Here is a 20,615-nt window from a genome sequence, read left to right on the forward strand (position 1 = left end):
CCCACCTCAGTAACCTCCCTATCTTCAAGTCTGCCATGCCATATACTACAGGATAATCCCAAGAGTGATTTCTCATCATATTCAAAGGGTCTGGAGATTCCAGAGGGCCATCTCTGAAATTCTGTCCACCACAGGCCCATATCTAGCATCTGTTCTAACCAGTCAAGACTCAGCCTATGAGGGTGAAGAGCAGCAACTGCATAACTGAATGTGTGTGTGTGTCCACACAACTGTCTTTCTTTCTCTCTCAAGATTATCTGAAGCCCCACATGTGTAACAGTAATAAAAGAAATCACCCTAAGCTTTATCCAAAGTATAGAACCAGGGGGTGTCCTGTCTGGAAAGGATTTTAAACACTACCCACCCCAGTCCTGTCACTAAGGTAGCCTCTGCTAAAATACCTCCACTGATAAACAGCTCATTACATTTCTGAACAAGACACCAGCCATCAATCATTTATTCAAGAAACATTTACCAAGCACATGCTCTGGGCCAGGCCAGTGCTAAGCATGCAAACAAGGTGAACAAAACATGATCTGTTGTCACTGTTAGAAAGCACTTCCTTATGATGGGCCAAGATCTGTCTGTCCACAGTCCCATCTGTTATACCTCGTGCTAGCCCTTGGGGCACCAGGGTAAGCCAGTTCTCTCTGCCACAGCTGGCAGGCCCCCTCCTCCCCCACCCACATATCCACCTGGCAGAAACTCACTCCTGCCAAAGAGCTGGCAGGGTGTGGGGCTGTGAGGACACCAGCTCCAGGCCAAGCCTGAGGGCCCAAGGGGCCAGGAGCAGCTTTGTCCTCTCTGAAATGGATGGTCCTTCTGGGTCACAGAGACCTTCTTGCCCAAACAGGCCCTCAACACAAGGACATGAACTGATCACAAGGGTTGTTATTACAGTACCTCTCAGCACCTGTCTGGTACCCCTCCTGCCCCAGCTCTATAGCCCTTGGCTGTCCCTGCCATTCACTGTGTCCCCATCCTTACCCTGTCCCACTCCCCACTCCTCCTCAGTTCCTGGGCACCCCAAAGCCTTCCTGTAATAACATTTGATTCACATGCTAAACCCAAGTTAAGACCTCAAGAGGTCCTCCTCAATCTTCTGGACAACAGCTACCATCTTCCCAGGGACCTTCTGAAGCCCACTGCCTGTGTAGTCTGTCCAGAAGACTTCAAGGCAAGGAAAGTCACCAGAGCAAACTTTTCACCAGACTCTCAATGGGGTACAGTGAGTCAGGGGGCCACATGCAGACCTCACTTTATTCAATAAAGTATCAAATACCAGGTCCCAGGAGTAGACAGATAGAAAATATACCCCAGATTCCAGGGGCTGACTAATGATGGCATAGATGGCCAGACAATTCAGCAGACTGTCATCACACAGTGTGGTTGGTATGTGAAATGCTCTGGATATTTGGGGACCCTCGAGGAGACACCTAATCAGATGGGCGTGGGAGCAGTGAAGCAGCATGGTCAGAGAAGCCTCCCTGCATCATTCCCAAAAGGAGAGGGGAACACTCCAGAATGGGCAGGCTTGTTTGAACCCTTCCCATACATACACACATACTCAGACCATTCTGGTAGCTTCTACCCCTCCAAATGAGAATGACCACTTTAAAGATTTGGGGCAAGAGTGACAAATCTTCACAGCATGGAGATTTATTAACAGTTTGAATCTGAATGCCATTAGGTGGGGTAGGCATTCCCTACTTTCAGAGGTTTATCTATCCCCATTGCTTCCACCATCTGCACTGATTCATATGGAAGTGGAGACCTATGGTCTAAAAATGGGAGCAGTGGGACACCTGGGTGGCTCATTCAATTAAGGATCTGCCTTCAGTTCAGGTCATGATCTCAGGGTCCTGGGATAGAGTGGTGCATCAGGCTCCCTGCTGAGTGGGGCATCTGCTTCTCCCTCTCCTTCTGCCCCCCCCCCATGCTCATGCACACTCTCTCTCTCAGATAAATAAATAAAATCTTTAAAAAAATAAAATAAAAAGGGGAGCCATGATTGAGACTCGTGGTCCCAGCCTATCCAGAAAGGAGAACACAGATACAGCTGACTCTGGTGCATGCTCATGATAAGCAGGCTCTACAAGAAGGGATGGCAGGGCCTTGGGTACCACAGAGAGCACTTACTCTGTGTGTGCACCAAGCGACTAGCGGCCTGCCCAGGTGGGCATAGCTTTGATTTGCACACTTGAAGCCTATCAGGTGTAAAGGCTCAACCTCCACCCATCTCTCCCTTCACTTCCCTCTGATAACTTGCCCTTGCCTGTCGCTGTTCTCCTTTGTGCCCTCCTGACTAAACGTGGGTCTCCATTGCCTGCCAGCAACCTTCCTCCCTCTCCCCGGTCCTTTCCAGATATCTTTCCTCCCAAAAACCCCAGAGGTCAAAATAAAACACAATCATTACTATCTTTTAAATTTAGGTCTACTACTCTCTATGCCTAACTTTAAAAGCAGATGAATCAAACTGTTTTAAATGAAGCTTCTCGGGGCATCTGGGTGTCTCAGTCAATAAGGACTGGCCTCTTGATTTCAGCTCAGGTCATGATCTCAGAGTCCTGGGATACAGTCCTGTGTTGAGATTCATGCTGAGTGTGGACCCTACTTGAGATTCTCTCTCTCTCTCTCTCTCTCTCTCTCTCTCTCTCTCACACACACACACACACACACACAAATAAAATATTTTTTGTTAATTTTTTTAAAAAATAAATGAAGTTCCTTTGATAATTGTCCTGAATTTAAAAAGTTACCTAACCCTGATTTAAGAAATTTCATTAAATAAAATGATTTGATAACACCATGGCTGTACTATGCACAATTCCTAAGAAATATCCATTTATCTCTTTTACTTGGGAAAGTAGATAATTCTAGAAAGTTCTAGATAGTTTCTAGTTTCTAGATAGTTCTAGAAAGCTACATTTTTTCAGACAAAATCTGTCCCCCTTATGCCCTAATAAAAAAAAAAAAAAAGAAAGAAAAGAAAAAAGCTATGGTGTGGCTTTTTTAATGAAATTCATAACTTCTCTATCTTAATCAGAGCGTGCTGAACATAATTTAAAGTTCTCTCAATGACTCATAGTCATCGTTGTGTTACCCAATGATGAACTTAGAGGCATTTTGTCCCAAGATTGCTGTGTTTCGAGTTCTTGGGTCTGGTCTGCTTTTCATGACTTCCTCTTTCACTGTTGACTGTCAAATAATAATGATGACAAAAACAAGAACACTAATGACGTTCCAAGCATTGTCCTAAGTAGTCATGCTTATTAGCTCACTTAATTCTTGCAAGGTAGGTGCTTTTATTATCGTCACTGTGCAGATCAGGAAATAGGCCCCTACAGTTAAGAGCCTCACCTGAGGCCACTCAGTACTAAGAGACAGGCTGTCATCTGAACCCAGTGGCCCGTCTGCCACACCTGAGCTCACAATTACCACACACCACTCATGGAAATCCCTCTCCCCCCTTCTAATCTCCTTCCTTAAATCTGTCACATGATAAGAAACAAGACAACAAAGGCTATTAGAGCCATGTGAAGAATAAATAGGAGATGGGATGGGAGTACTGGGGAGATGATGGCTGAAAACTATAGGGTCTCTTTCGGGGATGATAAAAATGCTCTAAAATTGATTGTGGTGATGTGAGCATAACTCTGAAAATATAATAAAACTACTAAACTCACACATTAAATGGGTGGACAGTATGGTGTGGTATGTGAATTATATCTCAATAAAGCTGCTTAAAAAGAAGTAGAACTGAGGAGTGCTGATGCACATTTTGGTTGCACATTCTTCAAGCTGCCATCAATGTTGCCCTCAGTTGCAACTTTGTGCTTTCGTAGAGCAGGTGAGCTCCAGGATAGGTAGGATGATAAAATTCGAAGTGAACAAAGGATAGCTTCTTGGTACCTCTCACCTTCTCCTGTCTGCTTTTTCTCTGCCCCCTAACTTCGATTCCATAGATCGTCCGTCCCATCATCTCACCTTGACCCACCCCCAGGTTCCAACAAAGACCTGGCCAATGTCATGTTCCTAAGGCAGCAAGGCCCTGTAGCAAGGTGTCCCTGCTAGTCTTGTCATCCGGCCTATAGCCTACAGAGAGTGCAGCCCGGAACACTGGCTCCCTGGAGTCAGACCCCAGTCCAGAAAGGTCATGTCTGAACCCAGCTCAGCTTTTCCATCCTGGAAAACCAGCATCTATGTCTTAGGTGCTCATCTTTCTTATTCACGATCCAGCCTTTCTTCTTTTTATAAGAAGCTGTTTTCCTTCCTAGTTTTAGTTTGTGCCTTTCCACTAGACCTACATCATCCTTTTCTTTTTTCTTTTCTTTTTTTAAATAAGAGAGAAAAAGGCAGTGGTGGTAAAGAGAGGCCTTCTCTAAGCACCAGGAATATTCAGGCTTGTCAGAGGAACCAGGATGAGGAAAGGCTTTTTACAAACTGGATGCCGTTTCTCATGTCATGGTTTGAAACACAGACCCACAGACTCTGGGTATCCAGAGATGTGCTGTTGGCTCCGGGCCTGTGGACTCCTTGCAGGACGGCTCCACATGACCATTTATATTCCAGAATGCCAGGAAGGAACCAGAAACAAAGAGGAAGCTGGGGAGAGGGTTCCTCCAGGGACTGTTCACATCTGAACATTTGCATAATGGTGGCTCTATGAGGCAGAGAAGCTGAAAGACAAATTAGGGATGAATAGCTCTGGAGAACATTGGGACTTCCGACAGGTAGTGCAGGGACCAGTCTGTCCTTGGCAGAAAAGAAGCCAGTGGGCAGAGAGGAGCTTTGGCCCAGCTTCTCTTTATTTCATTCAGAAGGCTGGTAATGACATGGTAATTACACCCTGGGGAGCAGCACCCAGCATCATTCCAGCACGTACAGGTGGAATCAAAGACTCCACCCCTGGAGATGGAAGAGCCTCATGACCAAAGTGTGTGGTTCTGGATTCAAAAGACCTGGGTTCGGGGTGCCACAGTGGCTCAGCAGTTGAGCATCTGCCTTTGACTCAGAGCGTGATCCCAGGATCTGGGATCGAGTCCCGTATCGGGCTCCCTGCAAGGAGCCTGTTTCTCCCCCTGCCTGTGTCTCTGCCTCTCTCTGTTTTTCTCTCATGAATAAATAAATCAATCTTAAAAAAAAAAAAAAAAAGTCCAGGGTTCTAGTCCCTGCTCCGTCACTTCCTCACTATGCCTCCTGGTGCAAGTTAACTAAACCTCTCTGAGCCTTTGTTTCCTAATCTGCAAAATGGAAGTCCATAAGATTATCCAACTAATAAGCCTGACGTGGAGAGTAAAGAACGAAGCAAGCCGTGTGGTCAACACCGAGCCCACAGAGGGCAGGGAGGTGGGCAAACAGGGCACAGTGACAGGGGGCTTACTGCGACCCAGGCACCGTCCTAAGCCCTTCCCAGGTCGATTCCCTCATTCCTCACTACGCCCCGCCAAAGTAGCTACTCTCACCATCCCCACTTCGTAGGTGAGGAAGAGCCTGGGGCACGGAGAGGTTTCCTAATTTTCCAAGGTCATAGAACGTACTAGTGAGGGACAGAACAAAGCAGTCCAGAGAGCTGTAACCACCCTGACGTAGTATCTGCGGTGGCAGTGAGGAAACAGGACATCTTTCCTCTGCCACACATCCACTGCTCGCCACCACGGGCTAAGACCTGTGGATACAGCAGGAGCCAGATGCAGATCTCCAGGGGCTTCCATCCAAGGGGGCAGATAGATGCAAGCCGAGACCACCGCATCCTAGTTAAGTAGGGACAGGACATAATTTCCGGAGAGAGGCCTACAGCAGAATTTCTGGAAACCATGGAGTGCCGTTTGGACTATGAGTAAGAAGGTTTCCATCTTGCTGTTAGCCTGGGCTTTTATAAGATAACAACTTCTTTTTGGAGCTCTCAGTCCAGTGTCACCCTATCATGGAAAGTGGCCTCAGAACCCACTATTCCTAATAACAAAAAAATCCCAAGATTGCTTCTCTTCTCATTATTAAGGGTGTAAAATGCTCGATTCATAAGACACAGAGGGTCCTGCACACCATTCAGTTCATAAGGCCAGCCCCCTATTAAGTCACTGCAGGGTGGATGAGGGTCTCTGCTGTCCTGCTCTTGACCCTCCAGGGATGAACTCACAGCTGGGCCTCCAGCCACTGCCCCCCACCTAACACAGGCTGGTACAGTAGACTGTGGGCACAAACCACTCCCTCACTGCATGGGCTCAGAGCCCCTCAGGGGAAGGAAAGCTCTTCTCTTATGGATGGTAAAGCTCTGTTCTTGCCTTTACACCAGTGCTCGACTTTTTACTTCTTTCCCAAAAAGTTAAGGAAATACTGAAATTCTAGACTACCAAGAAAGCAAAGGGCTTGCCTTTGAAAAAAAAAAAAAAGGAGAGATCTCAGGAAGGACCTGATTGATGACTGGGTGGCAGACAAGGCCCATGTTATACTACGTTTGTTAGCTCTGAGGTCTACAGCATGCTGGCTGGGCAGGCACCCAGCTAAAGCCCCACTAGACACTTTCTCAAAGCTCTTTTCTTCTTTAATTCCACTCTCCTGGGTGAGATAACCTGAAAGGATGACTTCACATTGTACTTGGATTACAGGGAACCCAAGGCCAGCCCTGACTACCCTCTAGGCTGAGGGTTATCTCTCACTCTCTCTCTCTCTCTCTTTCTCTCTCTCCTCTCTCTCCCCTTCAACTCCTTATTCATCTGCTTCATAGCATCCATGCTAGGCCTGTTTGTCCTCAGATCCACTCCTCATCCTCCCGTGTTTCCAGCTTTGTGGCAGCTGGCTTCTGGCTAGGTTTGGCCAATGGCAACCACTGGAAGAAACTGGAAGGTGCCAGGAGGAATAAAGCCAGGTATCTCCTGCTTCCATTTCTGCTTGGAAGCATCTCATGCATTGGAAGCATCTCTGCAGCTGTGGCCCCTGCTACTTGGCTCATTTTCCATTGAAAAGGCCACCACAGTTCCAACTTCTTCACCCTGGGCTCCAGCGACACCATCTCTTCCCATCATTCCTCCAGCCAGAGAAGTAGCTACTTCCTACTGCCACTAGTCTCTGGCCCACCTCCCAGTCCTCTGCTTATCTTCTCAGTTTCCTACCACCTCGGTAACCATTCCCGGTATTAACATCTGATATCCAGTAGTTGTGTGGTTTCTGTTTTTCTGGTTAGACCCTCACTGATACCAAGCACTTATCATAACTTGCCATGTTTTATTTAATCTCTCCCATTACTTAATTACTGTCTGGACCAGCTAACCGTAAGCTCTCCGGGGCAGGGACTGTATTGATCTTGCTCATTAGTGAATCCTCAGTGCCCGGTACAGCACCTGGCAAACTTATTTAATAATGCCAAGCACTTGTCAAGTGATGAGAAGAAGTAAAATTGATGCTTCCCACAAAATCCTCAAACTTCCGAGAAGAACACAGAAATATCATTTGCGAACAGTATATCTTCACGCGAACGATTTGTTACTCAAACACCAGCAGAGAAAAAGTGGGTGTTGATCCTTCAACCCAATGCAGGCCCTGAAACGTCCTTCAGGAAGTAAGTGGTGAACTAAATGGTCTCAGTTAAGAAATAAACTCAGCTCCCAGGGACATGCCAGCTTATCTCAGGACACACACACCCCCTGGCCTCCCTGGGCCTGTGCACACATGAACTGGATCATGGGGACAAACCTTTTCGCCGTCTCCACAGACTTCTGCTCCGCCAACTCCTTCTGCAGCTCCCTCTCCTTGGCCTCCTTCTGCCCGATGGGGCAGTCCTCAGGGACGGTGAAGAGGGACAGGGCATCTTTGCTGTCCTCTTCACGGAGCACTTTGGCAAACACCTTCTCTGCCAGCAGCCGGACTTGCTCATCCACCTCAGAGATGTTCAGCTTGGGAAACTGGCGCGGCATCTCGGCTAGCAGAGAAAGAGTGAGCGTTAGCCTTTCTGAATTCCTGGACGGCCTGAGTCAGCGGGGTCGGGGGCCAGAAGGTCCTAACACAAGGGCCTGGCCCTGGAGGTCAGCTGTCTTACTCAGGAATTCCCCAGACCAAACTCAGCATGCCAGTTTTAAAAACAAGCTCCATGGGGCCCCTGGATGGTTCAGTAGGTTAAGTGTCCAACTCTTGATTTCGACTCAGGTCATAGTCTCAGGGTCATGGGATCAAGCCCCGTGTTTGGCTCCGCACTTAGCACAGTCTGCTTAAGACTCTTTCCCTCACCCTCTGCCCCACCCGCACTCTCTATTGCTCTCAAATAAATCAATAAATCTTTAACAAAAAACTAACTCCCTAAGTCATTGGGTGTGAAGAGTGTAGTGCCACTCACATTTCATGAGAAAGCAAATGTTCGGAAGTCCAAGAATGGACTAACTACGTGTGCTTCTGTTTTCCTGAACCCAGGGGATCCACAGCACTCCTGGCTTTGTTTCCATGACAGGGAAGGGAGAAGAGAGTTCAGGCGCCCCTCCCCTCCTACAGACTATCCGGAGGCCCTCTGGGTACAGCAATGACCAAACCTCACTCCGCACAGCACAGAGGGGAGTACCAAACCCCAAAGGTACAATGACCTAGCCCAAGGTCCCACAGGATGACCATGGTGCTCTGGGGAATCCAAAGTTTCATTCTCCATCACATAAAATAATTATGTTTTATTGTTCAGAAACAATTATTCTTTCTGAAAAGAAAGAATCTGCCATCGTGGTTCTACCATCTGCCAAACTTTCTGGAACTTGGAACAAGGCACAGCAAATCAAATAACTGCTTAGAGGCAGGGATACTCTTTACCTTTCACAGCCCAACTGAACACTCACTTCCTCAAAGAAGCGTGCCCTAAACACTTTTCTTCATGCTGGCTCCCTCCTATCAATAGCTGGCCTCAACTACCTGGTTGGCTCCCTTCTTTTCTTTCTGTCTGTCTCAACATTTATATAGGATTTATTAAGTATATTCCTTCAAGCCCAGTCTATGTAATAACTTAGTTAATCCTATTATTCACATTTTACAGATGAGAAAGTGAAGGCACAGTGAGCGAACATGGCCAGGTCCCACTTTTATTAAGTGGGCAGAGATTTGTGCTGTTCTCAGCCTTTGGCCTCCTTGCCCCTTTCTTCTCTGAAACTCTCTGCTCAGGGATCTGAACCCAGGCAACCATGTTCCATGTCTGTCTTCTTAACCACTACATCGTGGTGCTTCTCTTTGTCCATTTGGGCACCAGGGCAGGTCTCCTCGCTGTCCCCAGTGTCGCATTTACAGAATGGAGGAATATTGCATCCTGTCAACAAGCCACCTCCTCTAGGAACAGCCCTGGAAGAAGAGTGTCCTATACCTATCACCATAGTTTCTTTGAGGAAGGTTTATTGCTTTTTTAAGATTTTATTTATTTATTCATGAGAGACACAGAGACAGAGGCAGAGACAGAGGCAGAGGGAGAAGCAGAGGGAGAAGCAGGCTCCGTGCAGGGAGTCCGACGTGGGACTCGACCCTGGGACTCAGATGCTCAACCACGGAGCCACCCAGGCGTCCCTTTGAGGACAGTTTATTTTTTTTTTTTTTTATGATAGTCACAGAGAGAGAGAGAGAGAGAGGCAGAGACACAGGCAGAGGGAGAAGCAGGCTCCATGCACCGGGAGCCCGACGTGGGATTCGATCCCGGGTCTCCAGGATCGCGCCCTGGGCCAAAGGCAGGCGCCAAACCGCTGCGCCACCCAGGGATCCCCCTTTGAGGACAGTTTAAAGAGAAAGGTGGTTTAGTCAGCAGAGAGAAGATGAAGGTAAGGCAGGGCCCAGCTGCCGTGTGGCCCGGAGAGGAAGCAATTACAGGGCAGGCAGGCCTCACCAGGCAACCTTACAACAGTCACTCTCTGCGCCTCATAGTTTCTCCTCTGCGAGATGAAGGGAAGAGACTAAGCAGTCTCCAAGGCCTTCTCAGTTCTAAGTGCTGCAATTTCTAGGCACCAGAGAGGTTTCCAGTGCCTGGGGAGGCTTGCTGTCTCTGCGGCCCATAGGCCTGATTCATGACACAGGCAGGAAGGAAGAAAGCCAGCTCGTAACACATGTCAAAGAACATCTGTGGATCCCTTGACTGTGAAACCAATTTCCTCCTCCTCTCCACCCCCAGGGCCATGCCTTTCCTGGCCCTCTCTCCCCTCCAGGAGGTTCAGTGGGAGGGCGCCGCTGAGAAGGAAGGAAGTTGGCACACAACTGTTCTGGTCTGTGGCAGTAGAGAGCAAGACAGCAAAGGCCTGGCCTGCACAGAGGAAGAGGACCAGAGCTAACTGCGAAGATGTCCACATCCTGATAGAGCCTACAGAAGGGGAAGCTGGAAGCCCTCAGAACAGGGCTCGGAGAGGAAGGGACAGGGAGAGAAATGGAGAAGAAGACAAAGAACTGTAGACAGGAGGAGCTGTTAGGTGAGAACAAAGCTGGACCCCTGACCCCCCAACCCTAAGGCCGCAGGTCAAGTACAGAATTCCAAAACCTCACAGGGCATCTCAGATGTAGACATCAAATAGGGCCCAGGCAAGAGGCAGCGGATGCCATAAGGCATACACACCATTTGACAGAGTAAACCCACTTCCAGAAATGGCTTCTAAGAAAAGAATTTGAAGGAAGGAAAAGCGCAAAGATGTTTACCTGCACTATTTTTATGGTTGCTTTAAAATGTCCAAATGAGAGAGAGCATACTCACTTGAAAAAAGAGTTAAGCAACCAAAACTATAATTATGAGGACAGTGTAATCCTCTAAAAAATACTGGGAAATGACAGCAAATGAAAAAATTAATACATAACACTATACCCAATGCTTTGATTACGATAATATGAAAATGTATCCCCTCAAGGATAGGGCTGTAAGAGAGACAGACACTCAAATGACCAGTTGACAGGATTGCCTGTGTATGAGGCAATATCTGATTTTGATCATTGATGCTGTTATAATGTCATTTTTTTTTAAAGATTTATTTATTTTAGAGAGAGAGAGAGAGAGGAGAGAGAGAGGGCACAAGTAGGGCAAGGGGCAGAGGGAGAGGGAGAAGCAGACTCCCTGCTGAGCAGGGAGCCAGATGAGGGGCTCCATCCCAGGACCCCAGGATCATGACCTGAGCAAAAATCAAGAGTCAGAGGCTTAACTAAGTCACCCAGGGGCCCCAAATGCTGTTATAATGTCATTTTTCACAAGCACAAAGAAGACAGGAAAAAAAATAGACTAAAGAGGTTTTGTTGTTTTTGTTGTTTTTGTTTTTGTTTTGTTTTTTTTTAAGAAAAGAAAACAAGGGGAAAAAAAATCAAACTTCTCCAACCCAGGTTTTGGTAATCAGGGTCCTCTCCCAGCTAACCCACATCAGAGACAGGCCACCCAAAGGAATTACGCCACTGAGATCTATATCTGCATTAGCTCTTGCCCTGGACAGAAAATGCCGACCACCACCTTCCTACCCCCTAGCCCTTATCCCTACAAACATATCCAGGCCTGAATCAGCCACAGCCCACCAGGCCTCCTCAGAAATGGGCATGGTGGGGGGGGTCCTTTCTGTCTGAGGGCTCTTATATCAGATCCTGCCGTGTTTTTCTCTGAAGCCTTTTTTACCTTGCTGAAGTCAACTAAACATACTTTTCTGGATGCACCTTTCAACAAAAGATCTTCCTTTTTCCTTAAATAGTTTGTATCATCCCGGGTTTCGGCACAAAAACAACAACAACAACAACAAAATGGTTTTTATCAGCCTTTTCCAGAATGGTTCTTATGAAAAGTCGATACTTGTTGCTGGTGAACCAGGTATTCTGGTCAATTACCAGGGAGATGCTACATCCCACAGCTCCCCACCCCAGACTCCCAGAGCACATCAAAGACCTGAGGATAGGATCACAGAGTAGCATTTGCCCATATAGATCCTTTTTGTTGCAGACCCATATCAATCTCCTGCAGAATTACTACTAGTGTCTTAAATAAGTGGTGGAGACTTCATTTCATACCTTAGTATGGACCCAGTAACCCAGTCGGTGGGCCTTAGGAGCCTGTTATCCGCCTATCTTCTGGACATCCTTGGCAGACAACTCCCACCTGCCAGCCCCTCCCTCCACGGCTCGTATCTCGTCTGAGACCCAGAGACACCTGGCAGGGCAGGCATGCCCAGGAAAGCCAAAGAGAGCGTCAGCTCCAGCTGCCTCTTCAAGCCTGGCTTTCAACCGTCTGTCAACCGTTTGTCAGCTGAAGCCAGCAAGCCTGGGAGGCTTAACTCTAAATTCAATCAGCTAGGGTTTGGCTTATCTTGCTGTTAAAAAACGACACCCTCTGAAGAGCTTGAAGGATTGTCCCAAAGTCAGAAAGCTATAAAATGCCACCGGTGTCAACAAACAGTAACTTTTCATGGCACCCCAGGCCCTCGCAACAGGAAGCACGATACTACTTAAACCCCTTCTCACACCAATGAAGCTGTTTCTTGCTCTTGCCAGACTCCCATTGTCAGAACCCATGACACAGACCTGAGCCTGGTGCTGGAGTCTCCATGGCTGATCCTGAGGATGCCACACCGGCGACGCACTCAGGCCATGGGCCGTGTGCGCCCAGGAGGCTGAGCTGAGTCAGTGTGAGTGCAGCTAGCCGGGTCCTGCCTGCCGCTGCTGGGGTGGGAGGTCTCTGATTTGCATATCTGTAAGCAGCCTTGAGCAAGAGCAGGAAATGTCCGGGCTGGAAACTCTTCCATGAATACGAAATGGAAGTGGAAAATTTCCAAAGGTCCTAAAAGGCCCAGGTAATGCCAACTACCCACAGCTGCTGTAGCTGAATGCGGTGTCCTCGCCCTGTTTACAGACCTCTCCAAAGCAAGAAACGAAAGCCACTCTTGCCCCAACACAGCAGTACCTTCAGCCTCCCTGACCAAGCACAGAAGGTAAGCCACAGCCTCTCTGGAATGACCAGACCCCTGAAAGCCGAGCAGGAACATACCATACCATCACCTTTGCTGCTTCCATTTGAACCCCACCTCAGGCCTGGCCCGGCAACCAGGTTCGTTTTACCAAGGGGATTGTCTACAGTACAACCTGCCCTGCCTTTCCTCAGAAGGCCCCCCAAAGCAACCTCCCTGAAGCCACCCCAGGACTGACAGGGGAAGTGCTGAGCCCAGATGCCAATAGAGTTCCTCCTTCCCCTCCTCCTCTAAAAAAGCCAAGGACTATTGAACTGCTCCCTCCTTTCCCAGGAAAAGACAGAGACTCAGGGACAAGACTCCTCAGTACAGGAGCAGGCTTAGGATGAAAAGCTGGCATGCCTTGTCCCACTCCTTCCTTTCTTCCCTGGAAGAAGCTGACATCGCAGGTGACTGGACAGCCTGACAGGCTCTCCCAGAGTATCAACACATATGCACGCACACACACATACACAACAGAAAAGAAGGATGTCCCTCCTGACCCACCTGAGGCCCCCCCCCCCCCCGTCCTCCCCCTCTTACTGCCGCTCTTGGTTTCCACGTGGGCCTCCAGCTCTGAGTAGCCTTCTGAGCACTGGCTGAACTCGACCACCCTGCCACCACCACCTCGGCTCCCCTGGGGACAGTGGAGCCACAGAAGCAGCCCTCTGAAAGCAAGGCTCAGAACCAATACAGTGACTTAGACAAATGGTGTGGGTCTGGGAAATAACCGTGAGCAAAATGGCTATTTCTGTGGTGCTGTTGAAATCCTGGGGACAGGAGCCCAGAAAGGATGGGTCAGTTGTTTACCAGGAGGCTAGCTCTAGCCCTTGACTTGGGCCTGAGTCACCTCCTCATGTCCAATCGTGAGATTGTGCCTTCCTGAGCCCACATAATGATTCCTGTGTGTGCAGAGCAGGATTACAGGGTTGACACATGATCCTTGGGCTGCTGCTGGGCTTTAGCTACCCAGAGATTACAACCCACCTGTCCTCACAGCTGTTTCATAAACAGTACAATTGGCAAGCTACAAGCAACCTAGAGGGAGGGTAATATTTATTCATTAAATAATTAAACGAATTTAAAGCATAAGGGGAAAAGGTCCAAATCCTTAGTACTGTTCTGCCAGAAGGGAGGAGGGGCAAGTGATTCCTTCTGCTGACATGTTCTGGGGAGGGGGAGGTATGATGGGGGCTGCGGTGATAGCATCCGAGCTCATTCATCTGAGAATCTACCTGGATCCAATTCAGGGAATTCTATTCTGCACCTGTAAGCAGACCATGGATAGCCTCAGTCTAAACAAGCACTTTCCAAAGTATAGTCTGTAGAACATACAAGGTCAGAAGGCTTGGAAAATACTGCATACACATAATACTTTATGGAGATTAAAAAAAAATACTTTATGGAGATTCATGCACAATTTCTAAAGATTTTTTTAAATTTGTTTTTTCAAGAGAGACACAGAGAGGGGAGAGAGGCAAAGACATAGGCAGAGGGAGAAGCAGGCTCTCTGCTAGGAACCCAATGTGGGACTCGATTCCAGGATCCTGGGATCATGCCCTGAGCCAAAGACAGATGCTCAACCACTGAGCCACCCAGGTGCTCCTTTTAAAAAAAAAAAAAAAAATTTATTCATGAGAGACACAGAGAGAGATAGAGACACAGGCAAAGGAAGAAGTAGGCTCCTCTCAGGGAGCCAATCACATACAATTTCTATTAGCAGATTCCAAACACCAGAGAGTCCTTTAGTAAAGAAAGCGATTTGACTCTGTTTAGCCCAACACACTTATTTGACCCTCTGACCACTGCCACCATAGGAAAAAACACCTATTAATATCCGTGGCACAGGCTTTGGAAAATGCCTTTCACCTGAGCCTTTATTTTCCAACATAGAAAATGCTGTCTTCCCAAGGCCCAGGTATGGATGTGAGACCCATTCCATCAGGTCTAGACAGAGATGGGCAGCAGCTCAGCTAAGAAAATATAGGTTGGGACAATGGCCAAGGGTCCTGGTAGAGCCAAAAAGATAGAAGAACCTTGGGAACAGTGGGAATTTAGGAGGAGACTGTGACTTTGTCTTGGGAGGGCAAATTCACTCATGACCTAAAATGAGGATAATAACAGTACCAACCTCATAGGTTGTCATGGCAATTAAATTAGTTGGCATATGAAAATATGCTAGAATAGGCTTCGAATAGGACCTGGCACATAGTATGTGCTTTGTAAGTATTTCTCAACATCACTGTCATCATGATATCAGGTACAAGAGAGTCCAACTGGGAAAACAAGCATGAAGTTTCATCTAGACACTGAATCAATATTCAATATTTTATTTAATATTACTTATTGAGCTCCATTATGTGCCAGATACTCACTCAAGCTCCCATTTGGGAGCAATGAGAAGGAAACCATGTTTAAATGTGAAACCAGATCAGGAGAAATGGCCTTCTTCTCTATGATTCATACTTCTTGCTGACTTTGCATGGCCAGAGCTCCAGCCACCAGCCCATCTTTCTATGCTCCTTTTATATCAAAGCCCAAAGATCGGATCCCTGGGTGGCGCAGTGGTTTGGCGCCTGCCTTTGGCCCAGGGCACGATCCTGGAGACCCGGGATCGAATCCCACGTCGGGCTCCCGGTGCATGGAGCCTGCTTCTCCCTCTGCCTGTGTCTCTGCCTCTCTCTCTCTCACTGTGTGCCTATCATAAATAAATAAAAATTAAAAAAAAAAAAGCCCAAAGATAAGGTCTCCTCTCATTGATATGCAGTCAGCACTGAGAAGATCACTGAGAAGAAGCGATTAATACATTGGGGGGTGGGGGGCACAACCAGGAAGGCCAATGAGTAGTTTTAGGGGAGAAAAGGTATCTCCCTGCTTAATCCTAAGGCTATATTTTACCTGCCCATGATACTGTCAAGATCTGGGATTGATTTTGAGACCATCTGAAGAGTGATTCACGGAATGTAAGGACAAGAAAAACAGGTCTCATGTCTCAAAGAACTTTTGCACCTAGCTGAAAGCTCCTCAGTCAGTCCTTATCTAGGATTTCAGAAGGACTAAGAGTGTGCTGAAGGTGGTACTAAGAGGCCCAGGAATCTATCCATGTAAATGCCATGATTCTTAGACAGGGCAGCCCCAGTTCCATCATCTTCACAGCAAGCCAGTCCCTCAGAATTTCACCCAGAGTTGTAGCCAACTCTTCTTACTCCAAACCTGCTGCCAACACTTACGGAGGCGAGAGCTGACAGGGACTCTGCTTGCCTGGCTCAGTAGCTCAACTACCACTCAGCACTGATGCCCCACAGCCAGGAGTGGAATTTCTCCCATGAGGGCTCCAGCCACCATCAGCTTTTCCCTGAAGCTGACCAACCGTTGGCCACCGCATCAAGACAGATGGCCAACATGGGCTCAGGACCATGCTAAAATTCCTTCCTTCCAGATTTCACCTGGCTCCTTTCCTAATTTGTCACCCCCTCCCCCCCAAGCTTCCAGACACATACAAAGGATCTGACAGTTTGGGGAAATGACACTGTAGTTATTAGCAAGCCCGTCCTATTCCAGGGTCTCTCAAAACTTACCCCAGAGGCCTCTGCCAGCCAAGACGAGCCATTAGGAGCTCCACTGGCAAAGCAGCCACCAGGAAGTTCAAGGGCAGAAAGCAGACTTTCAGAGGCCAGTACACCTCCCATCCTGGGAGAGAGCCAAAGAGGTAAGGATGAAGGCCTCAAATGAGCCCACACCCTGTCATTCTGTCCATCTCCCTGCCTTCAGGCGGAAACCCACCCCAGCGGTGGGCATCCGGCCAGTCGTCCAACACCTAGAAACTTGTCCAGGGGCTTGAGTGGCAGCACGTCCCGGGTCCCTTAATTTCTCTAAACCTTGCGAATCCAATGTAGGCCTCCGGGGAGCCGAGATGAGGCTGGCTCACCTGAGGTCCCGGGGCCCAGGCCGCCGCAGAGACGGCGGCAGGAGCAGGGGCAAGGCCCCGGGCAGGGCGGAGTCGGGGTCGCGGTCGGGGTCGGGGTCGGGGTCGGCGCCGCCACCAGGGCGGGCCGGGAAAGCTCCGACCTCCGGGGGCCGCGGCTCGCGTCAAGGTCAGCAGCGCAGCTTCGCGCGCCCGCGGGGGCGGGGGCGGGGGCGGGGGGCGGGGGCCGGGGCCCCGCCGAGGGCCCGGAAGGGGGGGCCCGCGGAGCTGGAGCGCGGGCGGCGCGGGGCAGGGCGCACGGCGAGCGCGGCGGAGGGGCCGCCCGCACCGCAGCCCGCAGCCGGGGAGCCCGGGGCCAGGCCGGAGCCCGCGGCGCAGCCAGCGGCGGGGGCGGGGGCGGGGGCCGAGGTCCGCGGGCGCCCCGGGCCTGCGCGGCCGGAGCGGAGAGCCACCTCCCCACGGAGGCAGCCGGCCGGCCGCGCGCCGCCCAGGCGGGGCCCTACCTGGGCGCGGAGCGGAGCGGCGACCACGGGCGGCAGAGGGGCGCGGGCCGGGCCGCCGCGCAGGTCGACCCGCCGGCCGCCAAGCAGCCCGCCCGCCGCCACCTGCGCGCCCGCGCGGCGCTGCCCACCGGGAACCTGCCGCCCCGCGCCCCGCGCCCCGCGCCCCGCGCCCCGGCCGGAAGCGCGCCCGCCGCAGCCCGGGGCCAGGCTCCAGCCCGGCTCCTCCGAGCTCGCCTCCGCCGCCGCCCGCCGGGCCCCGAGAGCGCCTCCCGCCGCGATCCGACTGGCCCGAGCCTCCCCCCGCGCCAGGACGCCTCCCAAGGGGAGACCCGGGGGCACGGCCCCCCAAACAGGTGACTTACTCCCGGTGGCTGAACGGACCCGCAGGCATCAGCCGGGCGTCAGCCTGGTCGCTCGGATCACCTTCCTGCCCCTCCCAGCTCGCGCACACACACGCACGTACACACTCACACTCACATAATCCTTCTCCAACCCCCTGCCCTCCAGCTTATGCACCGAGTCCCGACTGACCTAGTTGCTCAACCCCCTGGGTGCCTTCTAGCCCCTTACTCGCCTCTCCCCAGCACTTGAACCTGCAGACCACGCCTTCCTTCCTGGATCGCTTAGACGACTAAAGTTTCCAGAGTTGGCGCCCGCCGCTTTCCTTCCAAATTTCCTACATACCTTGGTGACTACAGCTCCGCAGCCTCCAAGGCCGGGCTTTTCATCGCGATGTTCCCCCCCCAGGTCCCGCCGCAGCCTGTCTCCTCTGTCATTGTGCGGGCCCAACCTCCTGCCTGCTAATGACTTTGAACTTCACCTCCAAGCCAGAATGTCCTAGAGCTGCAGATGGTATATCCAGCTTCCTGGGGTCCATCTCCACTGGAGGTTTGTAGGCCGAATCTCAGACTCCCAATTTCCTCCCAGGAACGTGCCAGAACCTGCTCCTGCTCCTGTGTTTCCAGTGTTAGTGAATGATAGCACCACCTCCCACTCCAGACCACACTGGGGAGCCATCCTTGACTCTCCCGTCCATCTCTCACGTCCAATTTGTCATCAAGGGAGGAAATGGAACTAGTCATTAGTGAGCACCCACTGTGACTTCACTGTGCCAAATGCTATCGAGTAATTGCCTCATTTAAGCACCAGGTTTTATTCCTTCTACCTCACAGCCTGGTATTTACAATTTACTTATTTATAAATGATACCACATGTAATTGTATGAATATATTACATATTACAAAGCATACCTAAAACTGTCAAAGGATGTGGTAAAGATAATACTTCATTTTTAATGACTGGTACAATATGCCTTGTCCTTTTACTTTAAAGTTCTTTGCAAAAAAAAACGGTTTAGGGAGAGCAACAGGATTAAAAATGGTTTTAATATATCTTAGTTTAATATTTTATGAAACTACAAAGTACGCTTTTAAGTTCAGTTAATGCCAATACTTAGTCCTAATGGCTGTTATTGTCCACCCCTCCCCCCCAAAAAGGATATTTCACAAAGATAAATAGACCCAAATTCTATCTTTGACTACACTTAGTAAATCCGAATTCTCTTCTAAATTCTATATACCAATTTTGCAAATGTGAAATTCCACCGGAAAGCTCTTCTTTGTCCATGAAGCCGGCATTTTCATGATGTTTTCCTGTTATTTTTGTGAATATTTTTAACAACAGGATTTTTTTAAACTCTTGAAACACTTCATTTGGAAGATTGTAAAATGGATTTAAAAGTATATTTCTTAAAAAAAAAAAAAAGTATATTTCTTGGGGATCCCTGGGTGGCTCAGCGGTTTGGCGCCTGCCTTTGGCCCAGGGCACAATCCTGGAGTCCCAGATGCAGTCCCACATCGGGCTCCCTGCATGGAGCCTGCTTCTCCCTCTGCCTGTGTCTCTGCCTCTCTCTCTCTCTCTTGAATAAATAAATCTTTTTTAAAAAGTGTATTTCTTAATTATGAAGACTATAGCTGGCACAGCTTGCTTGCTTATTTATTTATTTATTTATTTATTTATTTATTTATTTATTTATTTATTATTTCTTTATTTGAGGTGGGAGCAGAGGGAAAGAGAAACCAAAGCAGGTTTCACAACTCAGATTACAACCCCTAGCTGAAACCAATAGTCGGACTCTTAACCCACTGTGCTACCCAGGTACCCCATTAAGCGACTATATATGTTTTTTTTTTCTTCTCAGATTTTTATTTAAATTCCAGTTAGTTAACATAGAATTCAATGTTGGCTTCAGGAGTAGAATTTAGTGATTCATCACTTACATACAAACATATAAGCATACAACTACACATCCCCCAGTAGCAATGTCTATATGGGTGACGACACACTTCCTTTTGGCATTAAAATCACATGATAATGAAAATAGTTCCAAACATCAGTTTTCAAAAGTCTTTCTCTATAACATGATTCTTTCAAATCATAATTATATTCAATACAAAAATATAATCTTTATCTGAAAGGATACATTGTGTGTGTACACGTGTGTATGCATGCATCTGTGACAATCACAAGCCAGCACATCAGAGATCGGCAAATTTGGATTACTTGGTTCTTTTGTTAAACTCATCTTTAAATTCCACAGATTTTAAGTTCTTTGCCTTGAGATGACCAGTAAACCTTTGAGTAATATAAAGAATTTCATATTCTCATTCCACATTTCATTAAAAAGTATTGTAAAGGGCACCTGAGTGGTTCTGTGGTTGAGTGTTTGCCTTTGGCTCAGGGCATGATCCCGGGGTCCTGGAATCGAGTCCTGAATCGGGCTTCTCACAGGGAGCCTGCTTGTCCCTCTGCCTACGTCTCTGCCTCTCTGTGTGTGTCTCTTATTAATAAATAAGTAAAATCTTTTAAAAAACCAAACAAAATAACATTTTTTTTGTATTGGTAAGATTTTAAGATTTTTTCAAATTAGCCATATTATTGACATCCTATAGTATTTTGTGCCCTTCCAACTTCAATTACAAGAAAGAAATTATAACTTGAGAACAAATGATACAGTTGATAGCCCCTCACTACTCCCAACTCCCAGTTTTGTATTCCAGGCAAGGCAGCCATTCTATCAGTGCTTACTTTTACACATAAAAACCACAGCATGTTGGGGTACCTGGATGGCTAAGTTGATTAAGCATCCAACTCTTGATTTTGGCTCAGGTCATGATCTTCTCAGGGTCCTGGGATGGAGCCCTGCATCCGGCTCTGGGCTCAGTGGGGAGTCTACTTGAGGATTCTCTCCTTCTGCCCCTCCTCTTGCTCATGCTCTCTCTC

At 48.7% G+C, this 20,615-nt stretch overlaps 1 protein-coding gene across 9 annotated transcripts in view; it reads right to left on the reverse strand.

The window, feature by feature from the left end:
• The window catches only part of AMPD3 (adenosine monophosphate deaminase 3), a 46,894-nt gene extending 28,552 nt beyond the window's left edge, over positions 1-18,342 (reverse strand). The window contains exons 1-3 of one of the 9 annotated variants that reach the window (XM_055317521.1): positions 17,696-17,846; positions 16,484-16,595; positions 7,693-7,918 (exon numbers count right to left, since the gene is read on the reverse strand). In XM_055317521.1, the coding sequence (XP_055173496.1) occupies positions 7,693-7,913 (221 nt within the window). In that variant the 5' untranslated portion in view covers positions 7,914-7,918; positions 16,484-16,595; positions 17,696-17,846. The other 8 variants (XM_055317523.1, XM_055317520.1, XM_055317524.1 and 5 more) reach the window with 8 other exon arrangements.
• Positions 18,343-20,615: the final 2,273 nt, after the last annotated feature.

Source organism: Nyctereutes procyonoides, unplaced genomic scaffold, assembly GCF_905146905.1.
Source record: "Nyctereutes procyonoides isolate TBG_1078 unplaced genomic scaffold, NYPRO_anot_genome, whole genome shotgun sequence".
Classification (NCBI taxonomy): domain Eukaryota; kingdom Metazoa; phylum Chordata; class Mammalia; order Carnivora; family Canidae; genus Nyctereutes; species Nyctereutes procyonoides.